The 25,604-nt window shown below is 35.3% G+C and overlaps 1 protein-coding gene across 1 annotated transcript in view; it reads right to left on the minus strand.

Annotated features, from left to right (window-relative positions):
• Window positions 1-25,604, minus strand: part of WDR35 (WD repeat domain 35) — a 44,371-nt gene that overhangs the window by 12,922 nt on the left and 5,845 nt on the right. Inside the window, exons 7-18 of the mRNA XM_026089912.1 lie at window positions 24,906-25,071; window positions 24,666-24,811; window positions 22,532-22,657; window positions 19,607-19,792; window positions 16,773-16,833; window positions 7,827-7,971; window positions 6,509-6,578; window positions 5,693-5,746; window positions 3,644-3,753; window positions 1,836-2,046; window positions 1,149-1,229; window positions 881-1,017 (exon numbers count right to left, since the gene is read on the minus strand). Coding sequence (XP_025945697.1) covers window positions 881-1,017; window positions 1,149-1,229; window positions 1,836-2,046; window positions 3,644-3,753; window positions 5,693-5,746; window positions 6,509-6,578; window positions 7,827-7,971; window positions 16,773-16,833; window positions 19,607-19,792; window positions 22,532-22,657; window positions 24,666-24,811; window positions 24,906-25,071 — 1,493 coding nt within the window. The remainder of the gene's footprint in view (window positions 1-880; window positions 1,018-1,148; window positions 1,230-1,835; window positions 2,047-3,643; window positions 3,754-5,692; window positions 5,747-6,508; window positions 6,579-7,826; window positions 7,972-16,772; window positions 16,834-19,606; window positions 19,793-22,531; window positions 22,658-24,665; window positions 24,812-24,905; window positions 25,072-25,604) is intronic.

Consider the following 25,604-nt stretch of genomic DNA (forward strand, 5'->3'; position numbering starts at 1 on the left):
TTCTGCGTGGTCATATCAAAACATGACTGATGTACACTCTCCTTATCACTTCTCTCCTTTATGGCCCGTCCTAAAAGGTTAATCGATTCCCACTGCTCTTATCTTATTAAGATTCTAATGTATCCCCCTTACTAGGCTTTAGGCTTTTTGTCATGAAGGTTCAATTTAACTCTTAACCCCCCCCCCCAAAAAAAATTTTTTTTAATTTAAGCTAATTTAAAATTGGTTACATTCTTTCTGCCAGTTCTTTCATTTGTTTAGACTTCACCCCTAAAAGCAGGAGCACTGTGTTTTTGTGTTTATGCAGCATGGAGCAGAACAGTGCCTTGAGACTGTACCCTACACCCATTACTGTAACACACACAGTGTTCCTTTTATTGTAGGTACCAAAACATTTGTAAAATCCTGGAGTTTAATTTTTAACAATAGCCCACTCTTTGGGGGTGTTGCCAAGAGCTCACAGTCTTGGAAACCAAAACACCACCAGCTAGAAACCATCCAAATATGCTAACCGCAAAACTGCCAGGGAGATGGACTAGCAAGTGACTATGAGGTTCTTCTTAGGCTTTACATCAACACTGAAATACCCCTTTTGGAGGGTATTCAAGTTTTGATATGCTGACATATTCTCATGTAGAACAGCAGCTCTTCAAATTGCAGCTGAACACTTAGAAAGAAAGAAAAAAAAATTACCCTCTCAGCAGATCTGCTGCATGCTGGTCCAGACTGGGATGGGGGGAAGGAGTGGAAGGTGTGCTGCGTGGGTTTTTTGGGTTTTTTTTTGTTTTTTAACTTGAATAACTAGCTCTGTCTAGGAAGGAAAAGACTATGAGAGAACACAAATTTAAACCAAGGAAGTTGTTGGATAAAGAGGTTTTACCAAAGTCTGGGATGTGGATTATCTTCTATGAACTGGGAAGATTCTTCAATCCCAACTTCTTCAATCAGTGCTCGACTGTCTCGTAATGACCGAATCTCAAAATTGATGATGTAATCTTTGTTAGGATGTTCAGGATTCTAACATAATAGATAAAGAGACATTTTATTCTATGCCACCTTTATTTTCATTCTTAAAGATATCTATTGCTCAAATCATTAAGAAAAACACCAAGTTTTCCTATAAAACAAACAAATTTAATTATACTTACCTTTAATATTTCATCCAGAAGAACAGATTTGATTTCTAAATCTTCAAAGCTGCAAATATATCCAGAAGTTTGAATAGGTTCCTTGAAGTAAATAAGGTTAAAAGGGAATAAACAATTTTCAAACTGATTAAATGCTAAACAAATCCATTCAGTAAACATAAACAGATTTTCTTCTTCTCCAGACTAGGATTTGATCATATTTCCAACAGGAAACAAATACTAAAATCATTAACACTATTGACAATGCCATAAACACAGACATAATTAAAATCCTCATGTTTGTTATAACTACATTATGAGAAAAAAATAATAATAAAAAAAAAAATCAAGGAACATCTCAATATTTGGATTTAACCGAACTGTATTTTACAAATAACTTTATTAAAATTGTATTTATTATTTTTCTAAGCGTACAAAGAATGCTCTTGAAAATATCTCATACAAATAAGAAAAATAAGACAGAATTTTTATTTTTCCAGTACTGATAGTTCATTTTATAGTTCACTTGTTCCTAAAAAACACTCCCACATTAGAGCTGACTAGGTTTTGAGATTTCCAGAAGTAAGTTTATTTAAATAAACACTTGACTGATTAAATTGTAAGCACAAGAATAATACTATTGAATATAGAGCCATGAATTTACAAGTGAATTTGTAGAATGGATAAAATACCTATGCTCATTTTTACCTCAGGATCCAAGTTTCTGAAAACATACATTCTTGTTTTCTCCATCACTGCAAATAAATCTGGATTATCTTTGGCCCATTTCATATCCCAGACATCTTTGCGTTCCAACTTCAGCTGCTCACCTATCACTTGCTGTCCTGTACTGTCTATTAGCCGTGTATCCAGGTCAAAGAAGGTCAAAACACCTGAAAGGTCTATGATAGCAACACGACTACAGAAAAACAAAGGAAGAAAAAACAGGACAGGTAAATAGTGCTATTTAAAGCTGTAATTCTGAAATAATTCCCTGAACTGGCATACTCAGGCCAAATTTTTCTCTAATCTAATACCAGTATAATTTGGGGGACTCAGACACACACATGTGATTATCATTCATTTGTACAGCCGAGTGAGATTAGAGGCATGGAAAAAAGATATTCTCAAATAGATATTTTTCCATCTGCTCCTATAGCATCCGGCCCTGTAAGGTTCTGAAATGGGCCCATTTTTCATCGAGCATTTTGAAGATACTTAGGACTTCAAAGAACAAGCTGAGTAAATTGTAGTTTCTGCCCCCTGACTAAACTGTTCTCCTGACAGAGCCTAAAATTAAGAATCAAACACAATTATTTTTTCATTATTTAATAAGAGGCAATGAAGCAGACTGCTAAACTAAAAAGACAGTGGAGCGATTCGGGGTATGAATGTATGAAGCAGAATTTCTGTTCTTTTTATAAAGGATATTCTTTGATTTTTTTCCAGACAATATAAAGTATTCAAAGGTTAATTGGATTATACTTTAAGTCATTTAAAATATATGAAAAATATGATTTCTATAGGTTTATTCAAAGTAGGTTAAATTTGAAAATTTCCAGTTACATAGTACTAACTGAATCATTATAGTAGCCTGTATTTACTGTCAGTAATTTACTACAAAGCCATTTTAAAAACATTTTTATAAATACTGAAAGGTATTTTGACACCCTTAAGTCCTATCAAAATGTCAAAAGCAATTTAGAAAGTTTACATCAAAAAACTTGTGGATCTGAGCCTTTCACTAGCACAAAATCATTTAGGAAGGTAACAGCTTGGGCTCAAAACCAGACTAATGCAGTTTTGACTGAATCATGATGTCTATTAAGTGAAGCAATGTGATTTCAATATATACCTAAAGAGGTGAGCAATCTACATATACATTAGGAAATCTGCTTGAAATTATAAAGTTATTTTGAAGTTAAGATTACTGTCTTACAAATGTTCTTTTGACAGTTTATTTTTTGCCCTTTCTGCCAAGACACTTGCGCACTCTTGCAAACAACTGGCTGTTAATGTTTGACTGCTAAGTAGGAAACAGCTTTGGCATTGGCACAGCCGAAGCTCAGGAAAACCAGTCTTGCTAGGAGCTTTGCCACAAGCTACAGGTTGAAACAGTGGAAAATTAACACGAGATGAACAAGATACCCAGGCATTCCAAGCACGCAGAAAGAGAAAGAAACCCCAGAGACAAAGTTTCAGGTTATAGGACTATTTTCATCAATTCACAATCATAGGAAACTCATGCTTGGTTTATCTGATAAATCAAAAGTACTTTCATGCATCTGTTTCCTCGAACCTCTTACACACACCCTTACACTAACACAATCTCTCACAGCAGTCTGATGACTGCCCAGATGTAATAATTAAGTGGTTAAGCAGCCATTAATAATTAATATAAAATACCTATTAATTTTATTGAAGTAAAATTAGTACATAATTATTAGTATTCGCACTGATTATAGTGGTTTATTTCAGAATCAGGTAGCTGGGCTAGAAGCAGAGCTGTAACATACCTGGAGTTGCAGTTCAAGGACAGCTGATATGCCCGACAGTTGAGGGTATACTTCTGAACTATGCCAACGCTAGGAAGGCTGTATCTCTGAATAGTGCCAGATTCTCTGCCCTAGAGAAAAGCAGTGCTTGCTTATTGAGACAGCTTTCCTACCAATAAACTGCTTAACAAGCTTTTCTTTAGGTGTTGTACTAGGCTAAATGATTTTTGCATAAGCGACAAACCAGAAGTGGCAAGAGGGAATAGCATCCCACTAGCAGTTCTGAATTCTGCTACTTAAACAAGAGTTTCTTAAGATACTATGATTTACAGATCTGCTTTAATAAGGAATGTTAAAACCTACAGCCATAGTCCAGATACAGCCCACAGAACAGTTTCAGCAGCCTGCAGACTTCCAGTGAGTCTTCAGACATAGCCGACACCCCCAAAAAAGGGGAACAGTGACGTGATCCCTGTCCCGTGCTGGTAAATCCACTCAAACCRTGCCGCGACAGTACCAGCTGTCTGAAAGCAGCACAACGGTGTTCATATAGTGCTGTCTGCACGCTAACAAGTCTCACTAATTACTTCAAGACCTGTGCTAGCCTGTAAAGTAAGCGCTGGTTATTCAAAGGCTTGAGTAACAGCAAACAAATTTAAAGTACCAATATGTTTTATCTTTACAGAAATCTCTATTTTAGTAACTTTTGTTGAATGACACATCCATGCCCTGTTTCAAGACACTGTATCAGGCCCACAGTCTAAACTGAGGTTGACATCCCTGGACTGGAATGGTCACTGCCACTACTTTCTCATAGTGTTTATCATTGGTAGACTAAGGAACAGCTTATTTTACCTGCTATTTAACCTTTAACTCTTATGTTGGTACTTAGTCAATATTTAACTTTAAAATAATTCAAACTTTATTCTTTGTGGTTTTACACCACCCCCCCGAGTTACCTCTTTCTACAATCCTCATATTTCACCTTAACTTTTTTGACATATGTCCAGCCTACAAACTGAAAAGCATATTTGGACAGAAACATTAGAAAATCTGATCACTGTAATACCCATTCATCTTCAGCATATTTCTCCAGATCTGGTCTCATAGGCATTTCCTCTCATTCCCTGCATTTTACTAAAGTCACTGCTTAACTACCCTGTCACCACTTAATTACCCTCCTCATTACTTTTTCTTGCTCTATTCTTCAGGCATGAACAAATCCCCAAAGTCACTTACTAACTCTTACACTTTCTTCATTCATATTCTTTCCAGTGACCCATTGCTTTTATAAAAAACAATAAAAGGATATAACAAACAAAAAAAATCAGAACAGCAACATGGAAAATGTCAAGAGTTATTAGGGAGATGGGTAAGATGAAGAAATAATTATTTTTCTATCCTTGCTCTGCTAAGTTAGTTTGCTTTAAAGCCCACCTGTATGTCTGTTCATATAATGAGAATACTTTTCCAGGCTGAAAAAAAAATGCACCAGCTATATGGCATGATACAAAGGCATAATATAGAAATGTAATATTACCTATCATCATATACAATACCTATACATATATTTACATATACATTAATATGTAAACAGACAAACTTTGTAAATCTTTGGGCATTTACATAAAGTCTAGAAGAGACTTCCCAGAACTCAAAATATAGAATTAAGCCCTGACCTGGACTTCATCCTGAGAGAGGTGAATCAAGACCTACCTGTAATTACTAACTCAGGGAACTAGTCTGTACTTAAATTGTAAGCACTTACTGAATTATTTGTCCTAAAGAAAAAATCCATGTTAATGGAAGGACCTGTGAGGTTGCCTTTGAAGACCTCTAGAAAGAGATCTTGTCTGCAAAGGCTACAGAAGGAATTTAGGTACTTCAGTGAGGTGGACTGCTTCACCTAAAATCCAGGTACAAGTCCAATATCTAAATTAAACAAACCAGCTCCCAACCTAAATTCAGAAAAGCTTTTGAAATTATGACTGTTAATATATACACTGCAGAAGAATCTCCTGCCTGCAAGTGCCAGAGGTAGTCAGAAGTTATTTTAATCCTATAACTTACCACAAGTAGTATCTTATCAGATGCTGTTATTGCACAAATTGGATCTCTTGTTCCCTGAAAGCATACAAGCAGTACCAGCACCAGTGTTAATACAACAATAGGGACGTACTGCTAAAGAAAAATAGTGTTTTCTTTAAATATACATGAATGATGCCAAATATCCACAGGGAAGGGGGCTATCAAACCTTACTAAAATACAATAACTGAATGGCTTATGATATTGATATCTTTTATTATGGTAAACATGACAACATCATTAACAGCTTCCTTTCTTCCTCTGCTCCTTCTCCAGAAAAATAACAAAATCAAAACATAACAGGTGTTTAACAGAAAACACAAAAAAAGCAAACATCCCTGATCTGACAGGCCTGTAATTAATTTCAGGCATATTGCTAAGTACCAAAGCATACAATAAAATAAATAAATAAATAAATAAATAAATGGAAGTGAAAAGGCCAAAAGCACTAGAAAAGATTACAAGGTTTCAGTTTCAACAAGCTTATACCTCGTTGAAGGAGGGGAGCTGCCTGTCACTAACACACAGCAGGGGTCCGTAAACTCTCTAGAGTACAGCATATACTTTTTCTATGTTCCATACAGTTTGGTGAATATTTCCAGCACAATATAATGATAACAACAGTACTAATGAGAAGGAACTAAAAATAACACTTCTATATATGAGGTAGAAATAAAAAAGCAGTTTACATAAAATGACCACTCTTACTAATGAAATCTATTCAGCTGAATAAAGTAATGCTAACTATTCTTTCAAGCTACCAGTGGAACCATAATAATCTAGTTAAAACCACTGCTCACTTCAATAGCTGTGATGTAATCAAGGCGTTCCTCTGCAGATCCCAAAGGGGTATCATCAATATGATAAAGCCTGCAGAAAAGAAAAGCAAAAATCTTTTGGAGAGAGTACAGGTATCTTAAATCTGGGAGAAGAAAGTGCTTCAACCTGAAGAAAGTATAAAGCCAAACCTTTAAGTACCAAAAGTATCCTCTTTATACCCATTTAAAGCAGGGTTATGAAAGATATGGTACCTGCTTTCACTTTTACAGCCCTTGATGGTCTATTCCCATATGACCTAAGACCTATAGTCTTTCACTGTGCAACCAGAAGTTACTGCAAGCCTTCAATCATCCCAATAGCCTCCTTTCAAACATATGCTTCCTTATTTTCTCAGGCTCTTTTACATACTTGGGAAGAACTTCACCTTTACATCCAGAAAAAACTTATGCATTACTGTATTCAAAACTATCCTAACTCCTATTCTGCTTTAAAGAGTGGCAATGGAAAAGATTCAGATTGCTCAAATCACAGCTTGTGCTGAATTATAACCATTTACTGTTTCAGTATTTCTACCATAGTTGCAATCTGGTCCAAGGCTAAGACTTTCAGGTACCAGAACAAAGTAAGTAATTACACCATGTCCAAATAATTACTCATTAATGTGGAAATATGGTGACAAGAGCTGGTAGATTTTAAGAAATATACAATAGCACCTCTACAGAAGAAAATATATAAAAAAGGAAAAGAAAATCATAACAAATTTGCAAGCCTGTGGAGATGACAGGAAAGTTAATGTCACTAATGAGCATGTCAGAAGGAAATATTTTGGAGGGAAAGTGATGTTGACTTTGATTTGTTTAGTTTGAGAGGACAACAGGCCATACAGGATTAGGGGTCAAAGATGCCAGCAGACACAAGCATATTTGGAGAAGTGGTGGCTGGACAGAATATGCCCTAAAAATCATTGTCACATAAGTAGCAGTTAAAATCACTAGAGTGAATATTGTGGCCTAAAAACTGAGGGTACAGAGGAGAAAAGGAAAAAAAAAAAAGAAAAAAAAAGCATCAGACATACAGCTCCGCAGCATGAAGCCAGCAGATGGAGACACTAAACAGGAAGTAATCTGGAGAAGTATGCTTTAAGAGATTTGGATAGCGACCACACATTTGTCATGAAAAACTATTCTCTGGCATTTAATAGGGCTGCAAGTCAAAAAATTCAAGCAGAAAAATTATAATAAGAGAGGAGTTCATATTTTAGGCAAAGGAGAATTCAGCCCTATCAACAACCTATCAATTGAGCTAATGGAAGAAAAATGACAAAGTCTGAAGACAAACCTTTCCCTGCCTTCTTTTCTGGTCCGTGCTAGCTGATTAATTTCCATTGCTGTGAGCTTCTTTGCAACACGATACTGCCAGATGTAAAATGCCTCTTTTGAAGCTGCTATCACATGTGTTTTGGTCATTGTGACAAACAGCGGTCCTGTTATGAAACCCAAATGGTTGTCAAATTAGAGCAGCAAGTATTGGACTACATACTAACTCTATAAATTTTTCCCAGGTGGATGAAACCCCGTCTCCATAGCTCAAAAGAAACAAAACAAAACACAAAACCAAAAATCTAAACAACAGTTTTTGTTACTTGCTAAGTAATTTCACTGTGGCCTTGTTTAGATGAACAAAGGAGAAATTCTTTAAAGGTTTTGTTTTAAAATTAACACTTACCTCCCTACTATTTCAGCAAGTTTCCATGTGTTAATACAGAGGACATCAAATACATAAAGACACATTTTCAGGTTAATGATCAATTTAGAAATATCTCAAATAAAGATCTAACAAGATCTATAAAATAAAGTCTTGTTCCATAGTTAGGATGAAGTACTGTAATTACTTACATATATATAAATAAAGAAAGAATTCAAAAAGATTAAAAATCTAGAGGACATTATTCTTTGATTAGCACCGCTTAAGAACAGTAACAATTCTGAGTTAAACAAAATTTAGAAATGATGTTTGTATCTTCATTAATAGCTGGGTCAAATATGGATTCTTCATCTACATTGCAGCAAATTAAGTATTTAGCAAAGTAAGCTCTCAATCTTACTTTATACCATCCAAAGATCAGCGCACAGGAAGGCAGGACATTAACTTTATTCCTAAAACCATTTACAATGTGTGGATAAATCCAATGTCTCATTCCTAAGGTTAATATTTTGTGGAAAAACACTCAAAGTATTGCATTATTCCTCACTGTATCGTGGCATGTTTTTTTTAAATGATAGTTTGTCTCATCTTTCTGAAAACCAGTGAATGCACACAACAAAACATTTGGAAAAACACTCAGAAGTCTAGTAAGTAAATCACCCAATGTCTTCAAATTCTGTAAGTAAATCAGTATGCCACCAAGTGAAACAGGCAAATTCAAAGGAATTGTGTAGCCCAGCCTGTCAGAAAAACATTGAGTCACACAGATAATATGCTACGTTCACAAAATCTGATTCTTTAATCATCAGTCATCTCAATTTTTTTGTGTGTGTGCTTTAGCACAACACAGAACTCTGGAGGGAGCTATAAGCCCGCCATAAAGAAGAACAATGCTAAAAAAGGCAGATGGGGAAAGACTGGCTGAACAGATTTCATTTCTTTGAAACTAAAAGGATTATATAAGCCAATTGATTGCTGTAGAATAGCTTTTAAGTACTAATGTAAACACTGGATGAGAGGGCTTAATGATGATGCTTAACATATGAACAGTAGTGTACATAAAATAGTTAAGTGTGTGAAATACATTGCATATAACGTAAACATTTATTTCAGTAATTAGTCATGTACCTATTTATACACATTTGTTCCATTCTACTATTACCTTGCAGCTGTATATGCCTTAACAATCAGAATATTTTTATTCAAAGGAAAAAAAAACCTTGAGAATATTCTGATCTGTGAGGAGATAATGTTTCCCTCCTGCTTCAGATCACAGATTTTAATACTACACCTCATTTTTGGACTCAGTTCAGTTAGTGTTTAAGCACTTCACTCCAAGACAGTGATACATCAAGCCCACATCTGAAAGCCTTGGACACACTTAAAACTCACTAGATAATTCCCTAATTTGACCTGCAGCTTCCATGAAGCCTGAACTTATTCATTTGTGCACATCCTGAGGTACTTCAACCTGAAGAAGAAAAGGACCTCCACATAAGCTCTATTGTGATCCAGAAACAAGATGGAGATGCATGTATGCTTCATCCAGAGGAGTCCAATCAATTAGGCATTTTATGATTATGCCTTAAGACTTGAGTTGACTTAAAGTTATGTTGCTATCAAAAAAGCAGCTACTTTTCATCCTATCAACCCCACTGCATTTTCCTGCCACTTCTTTTATATCAGTTCTAGCAGCAGTTTGGCCACAGAGCAAATTGGCCAGTTCATTGATCTGACTGAAAATTAAAGAAAAGATTTGTTTAATTTTGGGGTTAAGTTGTATTAAAGAGAGGATCGCAAATGCTGGAACCAACACGGAGAGCAGGACCTTCTCTTCTTTCCACCATCAGTCCAAATTATGACTAGATTAAGCCACATATGAAATCACAGGGACATAAACAACATTTACACAGCACACAGACACAGTCATCAGGATCAGATCCACTCAAAAATACATGCAGAGAAGGAAGAGTATTTGTATGTGGGAAGTCACCTTTTTTGCAAAATTGCCTGTTAGCTAGGGCAATAGTATAAAAGTAGGAGAGGGGATTTTTCTAGGATTGCTTAAGCATTTTATACTGGACAGTCATTAAACAAGCAAAAACAAAACAGGAAAAAAAATACAACAGAAAAATCTATGGAAGAGGAACAAAAATCAAGTCTCCCCCTTCCCACCTCAGAGCCATCTCATTGGTGGCCGCATGCTGCTCCTATGATGCTTTCCTTCTTGGCTGTGTAACAGCTTCAGTAAGAGGAAGGGGTGGCCCACTCACTCCCCCAAGCCTGGCCCTTGCTGGAGCAGGGAAGGACGGAGTGGGATATGTCCCTTCCCAGGAAGGACAAGCTGCACATTTCAATCCCTTCAAGCTGAAGATCCAGAACCCCTTTCTGGGCAGCTGGTTTAATTACTTAGTTTCCATAATTGTAGAGAAGCATTATCATCTTCTACAGCAGGCTTGATTTTAACAGCAAGTCCTGCTCACTTAGACATCAGTGCCCTCCAAAGAACTTGTGCTCTGACTATTGAGCAGACAAAAACATGCCCCTTAAGTCTGAAGGAGGAGGCTCGGACACTCCCCTGCTCAGTGTTTTCTACTGCATATCAGCTTTCCATGCTAAATATCTGGACTTCTTAAATTGCCTAGCTCTTCCCTCTGATTTTACAGATAACTAACTACAGTATTTATGTCCTGATACTTAAGATCTTAAATCTTAAGATCTTAAATGTTCAGTGATCAAATACTGAAAAAGGATTAAACAAACCATCCCACCATTAAAACAATGGCAACATGCAAAACAACTGCCGTCTGAAGTTTCCTGTGGCCCTTTCTTCTCTTCGCCCCTCATTTCTATTCATTGTTCCTTCATAAAACCTCATTCCTGAAGGAAACAAAATTTTGTAGATATTCAGGCATCTGAAACAACCTTCCGTTACCTCCGTATTTCATCAATATTCCATCTCACTTCAAAACATCTAAAACACTTGCTTTCTTGTCTAATCTTTAAAAAATAGTAGAAGAAAAAGAAACTTAATCCATGACTACATTACTTAGCTGCATGAAAAAGCTGAAACACATTTTGGTATATGAAATAAGATACATAAACATAGCACAGACAAGCAATTCCCCCTAAATCTGATGAAAATGAAACAACCTGATAGAGAAACACAAGTCTAAAAAAACCAAAAACAAACAAACAAAAAACCCCAAACTGTTTTCACACCAGCCTCCGTTAAAGTTGCAAAGAAATCACAAGAAACTAGAACAAACTTAGTCAGATCAATATCATTGACCTAATTTTAGAGCCTAATTTTAGACCTTGATTCAAATGTCTCTAGAGGTGTTAGCTCATGAATACAAGAAAATATCACACAGCAGCAGGGACAACTGAACTTAACCTTAAAATGATGGACTGTTAATAGCAGTGATTCAAGCGCTGTTTTATATGTAGTTCAGCCATCCTTGTTAAGAGGGTTAAGAGAGAGGCTAGAGAGTTAGGAGTGTTGACTCCTTCAACCCTCTGCCTTTATTTAATCCACCTGTACTAGAATCTATATGTTGATCAGGCTGTTCTATTCATTTCATTGGTCACTAATAAACATGTTAAAGATGATAATCAACACTTAACTATGCACATATAAGCAAACATAAGATGATGATATAATCCACCTGAGTGACATTTTCTTAGCAGATGCCATCTGTTGTGCTTCCACTGAAGAGATATTATATAACAAGATATATAATCTTATGGAGTTTATGTTTAGCTAAAGTCATGAAAGGATTTTGACCAAAATCCTGCAGAGTCCTCTGAAGCAAGCACAAACGAATGTGTTGGTTAACTCTTGCACCTTGGTAGAACAGGATGTAGTAAGGCTAGACACCAGAGCTAGTCTTTGCTAGCAATCTTCTCTATTCTGAAAGACCCCCAAAACAAGTAAGAGGAACAAGTAGGCAAACAGAGGAAGAAAAATGCCTTGGACAAAATAAAGAGGAATATGAGGAAGAGCTTTATGGTGTAACCATCCACCAAGGTCTGAAGAAAGGCAAAGTGATAGCCCCTCACCAGATAATGACTGATTAATTATTTTTTGCCATTGCTGGCAAAGGCAAACATTAGAAACTTGATGACATAATTAAAAATTCCAGAGAATAAAGGGAACAAACAATTTTTTTTTTTTTTTTGCAATCCCCTTTTAAACTATTGGTTTGGAGCCAAACAACATAGGATTTGAACCTCCTGGGGATGAACTGAACATTGCACATGCTCACAATTACTTTGTCATTTGGAAATTCATATCACTTTGTTGGAACAATTTTATAAAATGTTATAAATCAGCAGTTCATACAAGTTATGCTTTAACACAGAGATTTTCAGATGCATAATTTTAATGCTCTATCAATCTATTTAGCATGCCCAGATTGGGCATTTTTTTCCTCCACTAGCAATTTCCTACCAGGTCCAAGACAGAGCCCTGCAGGGCACAAAAGACTCTCAGTGAGGTAAAATCTTTATGCTCAGTAGAGCTCCAGGTGTTTGCTATTCCTACAAGGGGCAGTCTAGCAAAAGCCAAAGGCAACTTGCAATCAATCTGCAATAAGCAACACAATCAAGAATATCACTTATTTTGAAGGTGGTCAAGAGTGTTAACTGGAGAGTAAGCAAGAGCACACAAATACAGAATGGTCTATTGAGAAAGTTTCTGCTATATGAGAAGGCATTTTTCATAGGCATTTGTGAAAAATCAAGGAAAGTAACAGCCTTAGGTGGCACTCAGAAGTTCATAAAAACAAACGTTCAAAACAAAAATTATCTAAGCAAATTATTTCTTGGATAGAACTCAAGGCAGTAATTTATCACATTAAAAAAACAAAGAGTTTTACAGAAAGATAACATTTTTTAAAGTCAATAATCCCCCCAAATTATCCTGAGTAAGAGATATGCTAATTTTACTTGCACTGTTTATAACACTCTGAATTAATAATGATCACTCATCTGATAAAATAAATAGTTATAATTAAAGCTGATTTTTTTCATTTATAAACAGGACAGAAGGATATTTTTTCTGTTAGAAATGATGCGCCAACTGGAATTTTAAAAGACCTTCCAGAAAAGATCTTTTGCCTCTCAGGTGTCACACAGCCTTCTCTCTGTACTCGGCACGGCCAGCCAAGTGCCACAATTCAGCACCCCAAGACAAGGACCTCCCACTGCCAAGAAGCTCCAACGGGGATAAACAGCATAATATACCATATATTAAGACCTTGACTGTACACATGTATCTACACCTAACACAAATTTATCCTATGTTATACAGGTAAATATTTCAAGTTCTATAAAGCTGTATCATCAAAGGATACCAAAGGGGAGGGGGGGGAGCAACTATGATTAAACTGTCATAAAAAAAAAAACATATTTCATTTACAGATATTTGCTTTTCACTTTCACCTTCAATTCCTTCTGTAAGTTCGGCAGGCTGACTGTAAAGGAATCTTACAGGATGCATATGATACAAAAATGTTGATTCTTTAGCATGTTTATTATGCACCAATTAAAGATTTGCTTGTTAAGTTTAAACTAGTGAGACTACAGAAATCTTTCAGGACTTATGAATGCAAATAGTCCAAACCCCAAGTATTTGCCCTTCTGCAAGGGAGAAGGCTATAACGCCTAGCATTTTCACAAATGCATTCACACTAGCAAAGGGCATTGTAAGCCCATGCACTAAATAGATCGTCTGACAAGCAAGAGAACACAAGCAGACTGCAGAAAACTCAGTATAGCCAAAGGAAGGAGAAAAACGATTCGCGCATTATTTCATCTCTCTAGTACAAAATTCAAATGTAATTGGAACAACAACAGCATGTCTCTATTAAATAGCCTTTCTATAACTGTTTTCAGTTTCTACAGATTTTTCTTATATAAAGACAACTATAAGAGACAGGTAGTAGTGAGGGCAGCAAAGAAAGCCATACCTGATTTTTATTTATTTACATTAAAAAAAAAAAAAAACACAGATTTAGCAAGCTCACTTAAACAGAATGTTAGAAAATGCAAAGAAAAAGTTTAAAAACAGAGTTTTAGATGTACATGAAAAGCTAATTTTAACTACTTGAGTGGGATCCATCTCACCTAATTTTAAACATCTATGACAGAGATGAGTACACTTGAGCTGATTGCCCTTGGCTTCTTTGTACTCAATGGAGAGCAAATAGGCCCCTTTTAGGAATGATTCACTAACCTTATTTTAGATGTCTACTGTAGGAATAAGATGAAGCGTTCCCTAGAAGTGCCTATTTCCTCCTTCCCCCAACCCGAACTGTCATATAAGTCCAGGAGACTAGATTCAAAGTAGGCACATACAATGCAGGCAATCTGGTCAGAAAAATTCCACCATTTTACTTCAATATTTCATTATCTAACTTTCTCCTCTTTAAATTTTGGTATCAAATTTCCTAGGCATTTTATTCCTGAAGATTTGAATGTACCACTATTGTAAAAGCTGGCACAAGCACAAACTGAACAATGGTAGAAAGAGACACTTATGAACTCAGTTAACGTATAATCAGACATAAAACTTTTTAGTATCACTGGTTGACAAAAACAATCATCTTTATGGTCACAACTATTTCTAATCCTTGGTTGGTTTGATTTTTAAAACAAAACAAAACAAAAAAAACCACTCATCATCTCCGAATCACTGTTACTTCCCTGACTTACAATTCTTCACCTTACTTTTCTCGTCACTTCTACCTTCCCAACACTTTGCTATACACTTCCCCATTTATTTCATCAGGCAGCGTGGCTGGCTATTTGTTGGTTAATACTAGCATCAAGTATTAACACTGGGGCTTGGAACTAACTTCCCTAATGAGATTAATTAGGGCAGAAGAGTTTCTTTTGGCAGAGAGGATGAAACAATGGTTCTAGGAGACAATTTACATTCAAAGAGTTCATGAGGCATCTAGCCATAACAGCTACATTTCTTTTTGTCACAGCGGTTTTGGTTTTGTTTGTTTAAAGATTTCTGTAGAATCAGAGTATGTAGATTCTAAAAGTATATTATGTATGTGTGTGTGTGTGTGTGTGTGTGTGTGTGTGTAAAGTAGACACCTTTCCATTCATAAAATAAGAGGGAAGGAACTCTTCCAAGTTTAAAATATGCAATCTATTTTTATCTACTCAGAATAATCTGTTCCAATACGGTTACACTCCTCTTGTATATCAACCACACATAGATTTCTTTTCTTTCCTAAATGTTTATTTTATCAGGCTCAAAGTGCTGCACCAATTAGGAAAAACAAGAAACACAAAACAAAAAACAGAAACAACCCTAACTTTCTAACATGGTGGAATTACATTAGTTATTCACTGCAAAATATACCTTCTACCTACCATCATTTTAGCAAAGAGATTCTAAAAATAAGTTTGTTCTTTTAATTTAATAGCTATACTGTCCCCTCTCATTCAAAAGCATTTTTTTAATAAAGTTTTATTTGATTTATTCTTTGTTAAACCCTGAAAGAACCAAGCTTAAAAAAAAAAAACCAAAAAACTGCATATAGGGTTCTGAATGTCTCAGGTCTATTTGGATAACAAACTGAAAATAAAGCAAAAACAGAACAAACAAAAGCAGATTAACTAATCAAAAAAGCCAATTCATTTGTCAGTTCCTCACTTCTCTCATCTGTTCCAAGGTCTTCCTATCATTACCACTGTGCAGTCATAAGTCTTCACATAGAGGGAAATAATCTTTAGTCTCTAGTCTTTAGCAGAACTCCTAGCAAACAGGGGTTTGCAATTACCTGGGAATGTCTGTATCACAGCTACACCAGACAAGCAGCAGGGAAACCCTGGAATTCAGACCTACTTAGAATTTGGGCATATTTTTTATTCTATTATAACTCACTGATATATATWTTTTTTTTCAATCAGATTTTTAATGTTTAATCTGAAAATATTTAGGTAAAACAATTGTGAGAACAATATGTTATGAACACTGAAATACAACAAAAGCTGATCTTGAAGTAAAAGTTATTTGGGAAGCTGCAACATCTTGTTTTTAAATGAAGGTCCAGCTCAAACTATTTTAATTGCTTTGAGAAACAGTACACTCTTCAGTTGAGGAGTTGAGTACCTATAGTTGTGATGGAAAAATCCGAATCACTAAAAACACTCATTAAAAAAGAGGAAAGTTACAAATAAAAAAAATCCATTGTTAACATTTTGCAGAGCTGGAGGAATCAGTTTAAACTTGGCCAGTTTTTACTAGGAGCATGATTGTTTTTATACCTGTTTTGTTAATAAAAAATAGTGGCTTAATAAGCCATTTCCAACACAACAGTATCCAGATACCAACATACAGTTCACAACATGGGAACCATTGATTACATGTTTATTACATTTAAGGAGAATCCAAGTAAAAGTGAGAAGCTGATATAAAAATCATAGTTTATGATAACCATGCACAGAATGGAAGGTCACTAATTTGGATGGAAGGGTTGTTATAACAAGACAGTGATTGTTCCATTGAACATAAGAAATTCATTATAAAGACTGGGAAAAACAACAGAAGTCGCTTACCAATATCAATATATTTTGGGTCCAAGGGAGTACCAATGGAATTGCAGAGAACCAGCACATACTGTATGAAAACAAAAGCAGATATCACTACTACTGTATATTTCTCTAAGTTAATAAAACTGAACAAGGTATTCTGTGAATGTATATCTCAAACCCCATATTTCACACAATCTAATGCTGTTCAGTTAAACAGAAAACAGGGGGACCAAAGCCCCTGTAAATATAAAGCAGTGTAAGCATGAGAATATTGCAACATTTGACAATTAGCACTATGAATAAATGAAGCAAAGCACAAAAAAGGGAAAACGACCAGCTGTTTTAAATGGAGGAGCAAACCAACCAGACAAGATACAATACATAGCCTGTACCACCAGTGGGGTCCAAGGATAACATGTTGGTGAGAAAGCCACTGTCTTGCCCCCTGCTCTGCAGAGCAAGTACTGCGCTGTGATTTTTTATTTATTTATTTATTTATTTACTAGCAGTTTCCAGGTGATTCAGCTCTTGGGTAGCTGTTAATGCACAGGATAATCTGATAAATTGCAACAGGCCACCTTGCCAACTCCCAGAAGTTGTGATGCTTGTTCTGTCCTTAGGAGAACTCTGAATCTCCTTCAACCTCCAAAGGGCTACAATGTGGGGAAAATTGCAAATAAGGCTATCCCTGTGTCCTGCAGTATCAAATGCTGCAAAACTGACCAGTTTTGTTAGTTTTGCCCTTCTTGTAATCCCACTTGGCCAGCAACAGACAACCCATATCCATCTGTTAGACTCAGGAAGATGCAAACAAATGAAAAATTGGCCTGGACATGACACGTGCTTTTTTGTTGTTGTTGATGTATTTATTTTTCCAGACCTAAATCAAGGATCAAATAGCTTTATTTATTGAACTGCAGAGTCTTTGGATTCAAAAAAACCAGGCCTGCTATTCCTGGAAGCACCTAAGAGCTGGCATACTGACTCTCCAGGAATTGAAATATAATTAGTTCTGCACAGCTCTCTCACCTGCCGACCAATTCATATAACTGTGGTAGCAGACCACAACAGCTATACAGCCTGCCCCTTTAAACTGAGAGATTGGTAGCTTTACTAATAAGAGAATGGTGGAGTTTATAGGTTTTAAGTTTTCATCTATTACATGAACTTTATCCTTTCAAAGAAAAAGATCTGAACATTAGAAAAGGATTTTTTTCATCAAATCATTTATTTTTCTGGTTCTCTCATCAAGAAACATGGATTAAAAAAATAACATTTTGTAGCAGAGGTTATTTCTTTGTTCATCACTCAAACATTCCAGCAGCATTGTCAAATTTCCCCTTTCTGAAAAGTGTGTTGGGACTCCACTCCTACAGGAAGCCACATCTGGCTTTTTTTTTTTTTTTTTTTTTTTTTTTTTAACTATTTATTGTTTATTTCTATTGTGGTTATACTAGTTCTTTTCTGGTAAACTATTCCACCATTCACTCTTTACTTGATTTCTCTTTTATGCCCTTTTTATTTATTTCTGAAACTCTAAGTCAGTAGAACATAGACTTCAAAGGGGTGATGGAGGAACAACATCCAAGACAGACTGCACGAGCTACGCAGGCTGCTGCCAGACCAGGGAGCTTGCACTGTCCAATCTGGTGCAAGTAGACAGTTCAGGCTTCACTGTGGGTATCAACAGCAAGTTCTCTGCAACACACTGAACACCCACTTTCTCTTGCAATACCTTTAAACGGTTMCTGCTGAAATTAGTCTTTTTTGCATCATCAGCTACTGCTGTACATTTTGCCCACTTGACATCACAATTCTAATAACTTAAAAACGGATCTGTTTTACAATAGATTTCATAAAGCAATTCTAATGAAATACTACCCAAAGGATAAGCTTGTTTGCTTCAGTTTCTAAAAGCTGACCCCCTATAGTGTTAATAATTACATGAGAGCCTTTCAGAGAGAACTGAAAGATGATAATAAGTATCTGTAATTTTCAGATGCTAAAATTAAATATCTTATTTAAGAAAGATACAGAGTCCCTCCACTATTTCCTTCAGATTTTAAAATACAATCCAGAAAATCTCATTTTATTGCACTCAATTTTTTGAATGTTTTTGGTCATGTATACCCTGTTTTCAAACCATATGATACAGCACACCATTTATCGCACAATCAAGCGAAGCAGCACTAAAACATTTTTTTCTTTTTACCGTTGAACCAATTGACTCCATCTCATGCTCCTCCTTTGTAAGCAATATACAACGGATATAGAAAATAATTCAGAAATGAATCCATGAAGAAAAACTATGTGATAATAAATATATTAACTGAAGAATACATTTATAATACAATTTTTACACTACATTAAAAACAAAAATCAAGAAATAGACCAGTTTGTAGCAATCATATCGCCTAAAAAAATTTACATTTTTGTAATTTTTTTTTTTTTTAAACTTTTCACTGATTAAATAATCTTTAAAATCCTAATGCTCTCCTGCTTATAGCTTCGTGATGTCCTCCCTACTTACAGCTTTTCTCTGAGAACTGTCATAAGCATTTCTAAGGGAACAGTGATCCTGATGGTTGCTGTTTTGATGCAGCGTTAGTTAGGGCTGCAAAGARTTTACATGTGAAGAACCCATTAACTCTCTTGATATTTTTGTTATTATTTTATTGCTTGTTGTTTTGTTTTTAAACACTGCATCCATTTAAGTGAATATTCTGTCAAATTAATGACAAATGAATGGCACATTCTGAAGCAGATTCAGAATGTTACTTTTGGTCTTATTCCGGTTGTAAAGCACTGACATTTGGAACAGAATGTTTAAAGTTAAATTTAAAAGAAACAGACTTTACCTGAGGTTGATTTTCATCTGCTTTAGTTGCTAAAACACAGAAGTCTCCATAAGTTGTTATGGAAATCAGGCTCTTGACATATTTCACATACTTCTCATTGTTTTTTGTGTCCCAAAATACTACACAGTATTCTGGACGATCAGGTCGAGTATATGCATAAACCACTGTATTGGAGCAATAACCCCACTGCCAAGAAAGACAATTTTGATAAAACCTATAAGAAATTGTGCAAATTCAATAATAAATTGTTCACAGCTATGAAAGAATATTTCATATACACAATCAGTATTCAAAATTCGTTGCCTGTCAGGTGATGAAATGCTTTATTAACAGTAGGTAAACACAGCCCAGTAATAAGTTATTAGCAGAATATTAAACTGGCAAGACAATTTTCCCATCGCACAAAATGATTTATCTCAATCCTTCTTGGAGGTCCACACTCAAAATAAGACAAGATTTCACTTCCCTTCGTTCCTTCTTTGTCCAGAAGGTACACAGAAATACCCACTGTAATGATGGCTTTTGCAATGAAAATGCTTGCCATAAGAGAATTAATTTGAAAACCCAACCCTTTCATTTTCCAGAGGGAAAATAAAGAAATTCTATATTATAATTTTAAAATATAAATTACAACAAAGAAACATCTCAAACACTGCACTTTTAAAAGTCTGAAGCAGACCAACCTAAGCAATTATACTGGAGCACTAAAATAACTCACATCACACTTCCATATTAGTAACATGACAAAAAAACCTCCTTTCCACCAAATAGAATTATTCATGTAACAAGCTATACTATTCACTTGGAAGCCACGCCAGATCTGGAAATACACATGGTCTCATAAACACTGGTGAGTTTAAGAAAAAGCAATCGGCGTGTGCTCCAGCCATTACACATTTTCTGGAGTAAACATTAGGTAGCATTTCCTGCAAGACTAATTTCCAGCTCAAATTTACAAAGCCTCTACCAGCAGATCTACAACAAACTATTTGGGGTTTCATCCTAGCAGATTTGTGTTTATAACTCTTTGAGCAATGATATTTCACAACTGAGTAAACCAATATAGCTGCAGTATATTCCTTATAATACATCCTATCCCTTTAATCACAGTGGTTACACAATGATGATTAAAGAATATATCCTGAGCTGGAACTGGGGGGGGAGTAATCATGGCTTTTGCTAACTTTGAGGAAACTGAAATAGTCTTAACTGTTAAAAAATGTCATACCCATACAGTAGACAAATATAAACATTATTTAGAATCAGCTGAGTGAAGACTTGTAAAAAGTACACTGGGAATTGAAGTATAAATAGGATCTACACCTATCTCTCAACAACCTATCAACCTATCTCTCCTGGTTCAAACGAATAATTCACCACCAAAAGTAACAATGTCAAAAAATGATGGTAGAAGTAAGGTTCAAATGATTCCCGTTGCATCACTTAAGCCAGTCAGAATTTAACCAAACAGCAATGAAAACACCGGAGTCTTACCTACATGACTGTCTCAGTCACTGCCAAGTTTAGAATCATGCCCAATTATGTTAGCAATAATAAAGCATATCATTTCTTATTTTAAAAATAAGATCGCAAATTCATTCTAAAGGAAATGACTGAGTCATTCAGTCACTAAAACAGACATTCACATTCCACTAAAACTTCATGTCAATAGTGTTGATCAAATTGAAACTATCAGTTAGGCACCGATTTATATATTAGGCTTAATAAAATGCAATAATGATTTGACCTGGTCAGAAATTCTGAATAATGAAATTCTGAATAATAAAAATTTCATTACCAAAAAAAAAAAAAAAAAAAAAACCCCACACAATCTGAATAAATTCAAAATCAGGAAGGAAATATCTGCCTTAATTTATCAGTCATTATTTTTGGAGTCACTGACCAGAGACAGGGAAAGAGAACAATATTCTCCATATATTAACTGATAGTGGGGTTTTAATCCAAGCAAGGAACTAAATACCAGGCTACTGGTTATTTGCAAGCTTACCCTTTTTCAGATCTTTTCTTTGAAGGTATTCTATTTTACATAAATAATTAAATATGGAACACCAAAGATTGACACTGTAATGAGTACGGCACTCACCTGATACACAGGAGACATTTCTAATAAGCTTAATCTAAACTAAAACTGTTTGCTTCAGTAAATACTTATTCTACCTAGAACAACTTGAACAGGAAGAATGTCCTGACATAATCCCTATAATTTTGTTTTTCAAACCATGACCTGCTCAAAGCATTAGTGCTGAAAGACTGTGTTTAGTGGAGGAAATAAAACTTCCTATTTTTCCTAGATTACTCTCCTTAAAATCAAGTAGCCCTAGATCCCTACCCAGGCTTTGTCTTTGGAGACTTAGACAAAGCAATTCAAGACAGAGCCTGGCAACAAGCCAGCAACTGATCAGCATGATAAGGTTCTGATGCTTCAGCTTATCCATTCATCTCTTTTCATGTGACAGTGTAAATGTACCCAGAGACTCATCGCAGACCAAACAAAAGTCCATAATGCATTTAATTTGGGTCTCTCACTTACAGGTTTTACAGGATAAGAAAACCATTTCCTGCCCCATCAGAAAAAAATGCCAGTAAAACTGTCATATTTTGCATTTACCTTCCACTAATAACTTCTGTATCACATCTAATCACCTTAGGGATCCATTTATCACCTAACTAGTCCATTACCCAATGCTAAAGAAGTGTCTTATTTTGCTTTCAAACAAGTTTACTAATCAAATTAGATGCTGATGACACGTAACRTGAAACAAATTTCGGCTTGTTCTATTAGCTGTGCATTTATGATTGTAACAAAAGAGTTTTTGGTAAGAAAGCTACTTGATCAACCAACTCAGAAAGAGAGTAAGTAATTGTATTAATAAGTTTTCAATTCAGTGCTGCACTGCTACCTACCTTGTAATCTGGCCGAATGTTTGCAAAATATATATAAGAATCAACAGCTAGTGCAATTTTCAGTCCACTTCCCTCCCAAGACAAGGCTGACATCTGTTTGCCAGGAACTTTCAGTGTGCGCAAATGCTTGTTTAAAAACAAGAAAAGAAAGATTTTGAATGTATCCCAGAAAAATAAGCATGAAAATACATATATGACAAAGCTTTTACAGCTGATGAAATACAAACATATAGATCTTCTTTACAGGTATGGCATAAGGGCTCCCAAATTACAATACACATGTGCACAAACAAGTGGAAAAAGAGGTATTTAATAGGCATGAAGTATTCTTTTGTCTTGATTCTTTTTTCAAGAGAGAGAAAGATAAACCATTTAATTTAAAACCCATGACTCAGTCATAGTTCAAACTTTCAAAAATAAACAGTAGATGGAGAATGAAAGTGTAAACATTTTTTCCTTCACCTGGTAATCTGAATCACCTTTATTACTTCAATCACTACTAAAATAAACATAACTTCCAATTAATAACAGTACTGACATCTGGCATTCCTCAAAAGTTGTGTTTATGCTGGCAGCGTAAGTCTATCAATTACATTACTCAGTTGATGTACAACATATTTAAATACAGCTGATAGGTTAGTTATATATGTTATTTGTTTAGCCTATGTCAAGGACATACATTCAATCAGTTGCACAGTTACACAATTTGCAGCAAGGCAATAACCATCTTCCTCTTCTCTATTTCTCATTTCCCTTCACAAAGGTTTAAGAAAGGCATTTAAATGTGCACTTATGATTTAAGAGCTACCAAAGACAAATATACTTTCCACTTTTTTTAAATCCTTATTTTGCTGTAGAAAGTGAAGTTTACAATGAATGTTTTCAAGAACTTTAACACTTATCCCACAGACCACTTGCCTGTGTAAAGCTTTCTGCTGGCAAAATGTATGCATGTAGGTAGTAAGTGATATATCAACCTACGCTTTATTGTGAGATTTTGAATAATCTTAGACTTTTTCTTTGTTTAAAATACAACTTTAAAATACAACTTTTTACTGAACAAAACACTGATTATTATGCTTAGATCTAGCCTTCTTCTTGAGGTCATAAGTTTGTGTCTCAACAACCTGCTGTCAATTAACTTACATGATTTAGTACCTATTTCATGCCTTTAATCAGGTGCAAATAGTAAGTCCAAATAATGGTCACAAATTATTCACAGAAGATATCATCTTCTAAAAGTTGAGTCAGTACCTGACTATCAGAACCAGTACAAAACAATTCTGAGATCTAAAGAAAACTCTGTTTACTTATGAACACTATATCTAGAGTCTGGAACACTTGTTTCAGTTAACCTGAATGACATTAGCAAACAGAGCCATAATAATATTGCCAAAACCTTTGGTTCAATTTGATACTTATCACTAACTTATCGATTTCCAGGTATAATACTGAGAAGGAAAGTGAAATTACCTTATTGTTTTTTATACTGCTACTCTTGCCTAATATAAGAAAGTTTTCTGTCAGCTGAGGCTGATAAACATCTAACATCTTATAAAGAAGACAAGAAGTACAAAAAGCATTTACAAAACAGTATTCCCAACGAACAGCTGAAGATTAGAAACAGTTTAACTTTTCTAAGGTTTCTGGGCCACTCCTCTTACTGACAACAGATGCCATTTTCTCAGCTTTACCGATTCCATAAAAATAGAGGGGAGCATACACTGCCTTATTTTAAACTCCTCATCTTGATGCATCCTGGTCTCTTACACAGTCAGTGCAGAAAGACAGGTTACTTCCAGACTTGGTATACACGTTAAGTTAGCATCTTAACTGCCGCCTAAGTTAGCTGCTCAAAATTGGGCCCTACACGTATTCCCCTCCTCTAGTATTATGCGAGATGCCCTAGGATTTTCCAGCTGGCCATCAATTTGCTGTTCTAGAAGGGTACAGGCCCATAGATCCTTTGTAAGCTTTCCAGATCCACGTGGACATCCTGGATACCTTAGAGCATCTCAAACGCACTAAAATTCTATATACAGGCATTCAAATTTCAAGAGTAATGACCACATAGACAGAATATGCTAACTAAGCACAACTTAGGTAGTATAATAAATATATTAAATATTTTTACCTCACCAAATGGAGTGTAGAATTGCACAATATTTACATCTTTATCTTGAGAAGTTGCTTTTAGGGAGCCTGCCACCGCCAATACACTTCCACAGTGGTTCCACTGAATACATACTACATTCATACCAGTGTCAATCAAAACAGGATCTAGTTTTTAAGAAAAAAAACATTAAGAATGTAAACATAAGTAGTTTGGGGTTAAGAATAGGTCAGTCATAAGTAACCCATATTTTGTACCTACTCTGGTCATTCTCATCTCTCATTATCTGGCATCTTCCATTGTCATAACAGACAGCAAGACAAGGACAACCTGGTTCAATGTAGCCCTCTGTACCATGGTACCAGTGTATCCCAGCAATATTGAATGCTCCAGTTAGGTTCACCAAACAACTAAGTTTCATTTTCACCTAAATAAGAATGGTTAATTATTTAAACTTACATATAACATGCTAGTTAAAGGAACAATTTTTATCTATAAACACCCCCAAAAAAGTACGCGCAAAATTGTTTTTCTGTCCAAAGGAAAAATTTTCACATTCTCAAATTTTAAGGGTTTGAAAAAAGTTCCTTATCCAAAGTTGGATCAGGTATATGAAAACATACATTTCATTTTTTTTAAAAAAGTACTTTAATGTTGGCCTTTTTTATTCTTTGAAATGTAAGATCATTTAAAGTAACTTAGAGAAAAAAAAACACCCAAGAAAATCCTTGAGCTTTACAAAAGAATAAAAAGAAAAACTACTTTAATTTCAAACCATTTCTGGTCACAAGTTTTTTTTCAGAATAAGTTATTTAAACTGGGACTATAAATATCCAAATCAGAACACCAATTAAGATAAAAGTTAACTTTCCTAATAATTAGCTCTTTACATCTAGTAGCATCGGTAAGAGCATTTTCTGAAAGAAAACAGTGTACTTGGGTCACTTCCAGGAGTAATAC

This window comes from Apteryx rowi, unplaced genomic scaffold, assembly GCF_003343035.1.
Source record: "Apteryx rowi isolate R43461 unplaced genomic scaffold, aptRow1 scaffold_836, whole genome shotgun sequence".
NCBI lineage: Eukaryota > Metazoa > Chordata > Aves > Apterygiformes > Apterygidae > Apteryx > Apteryx rowi.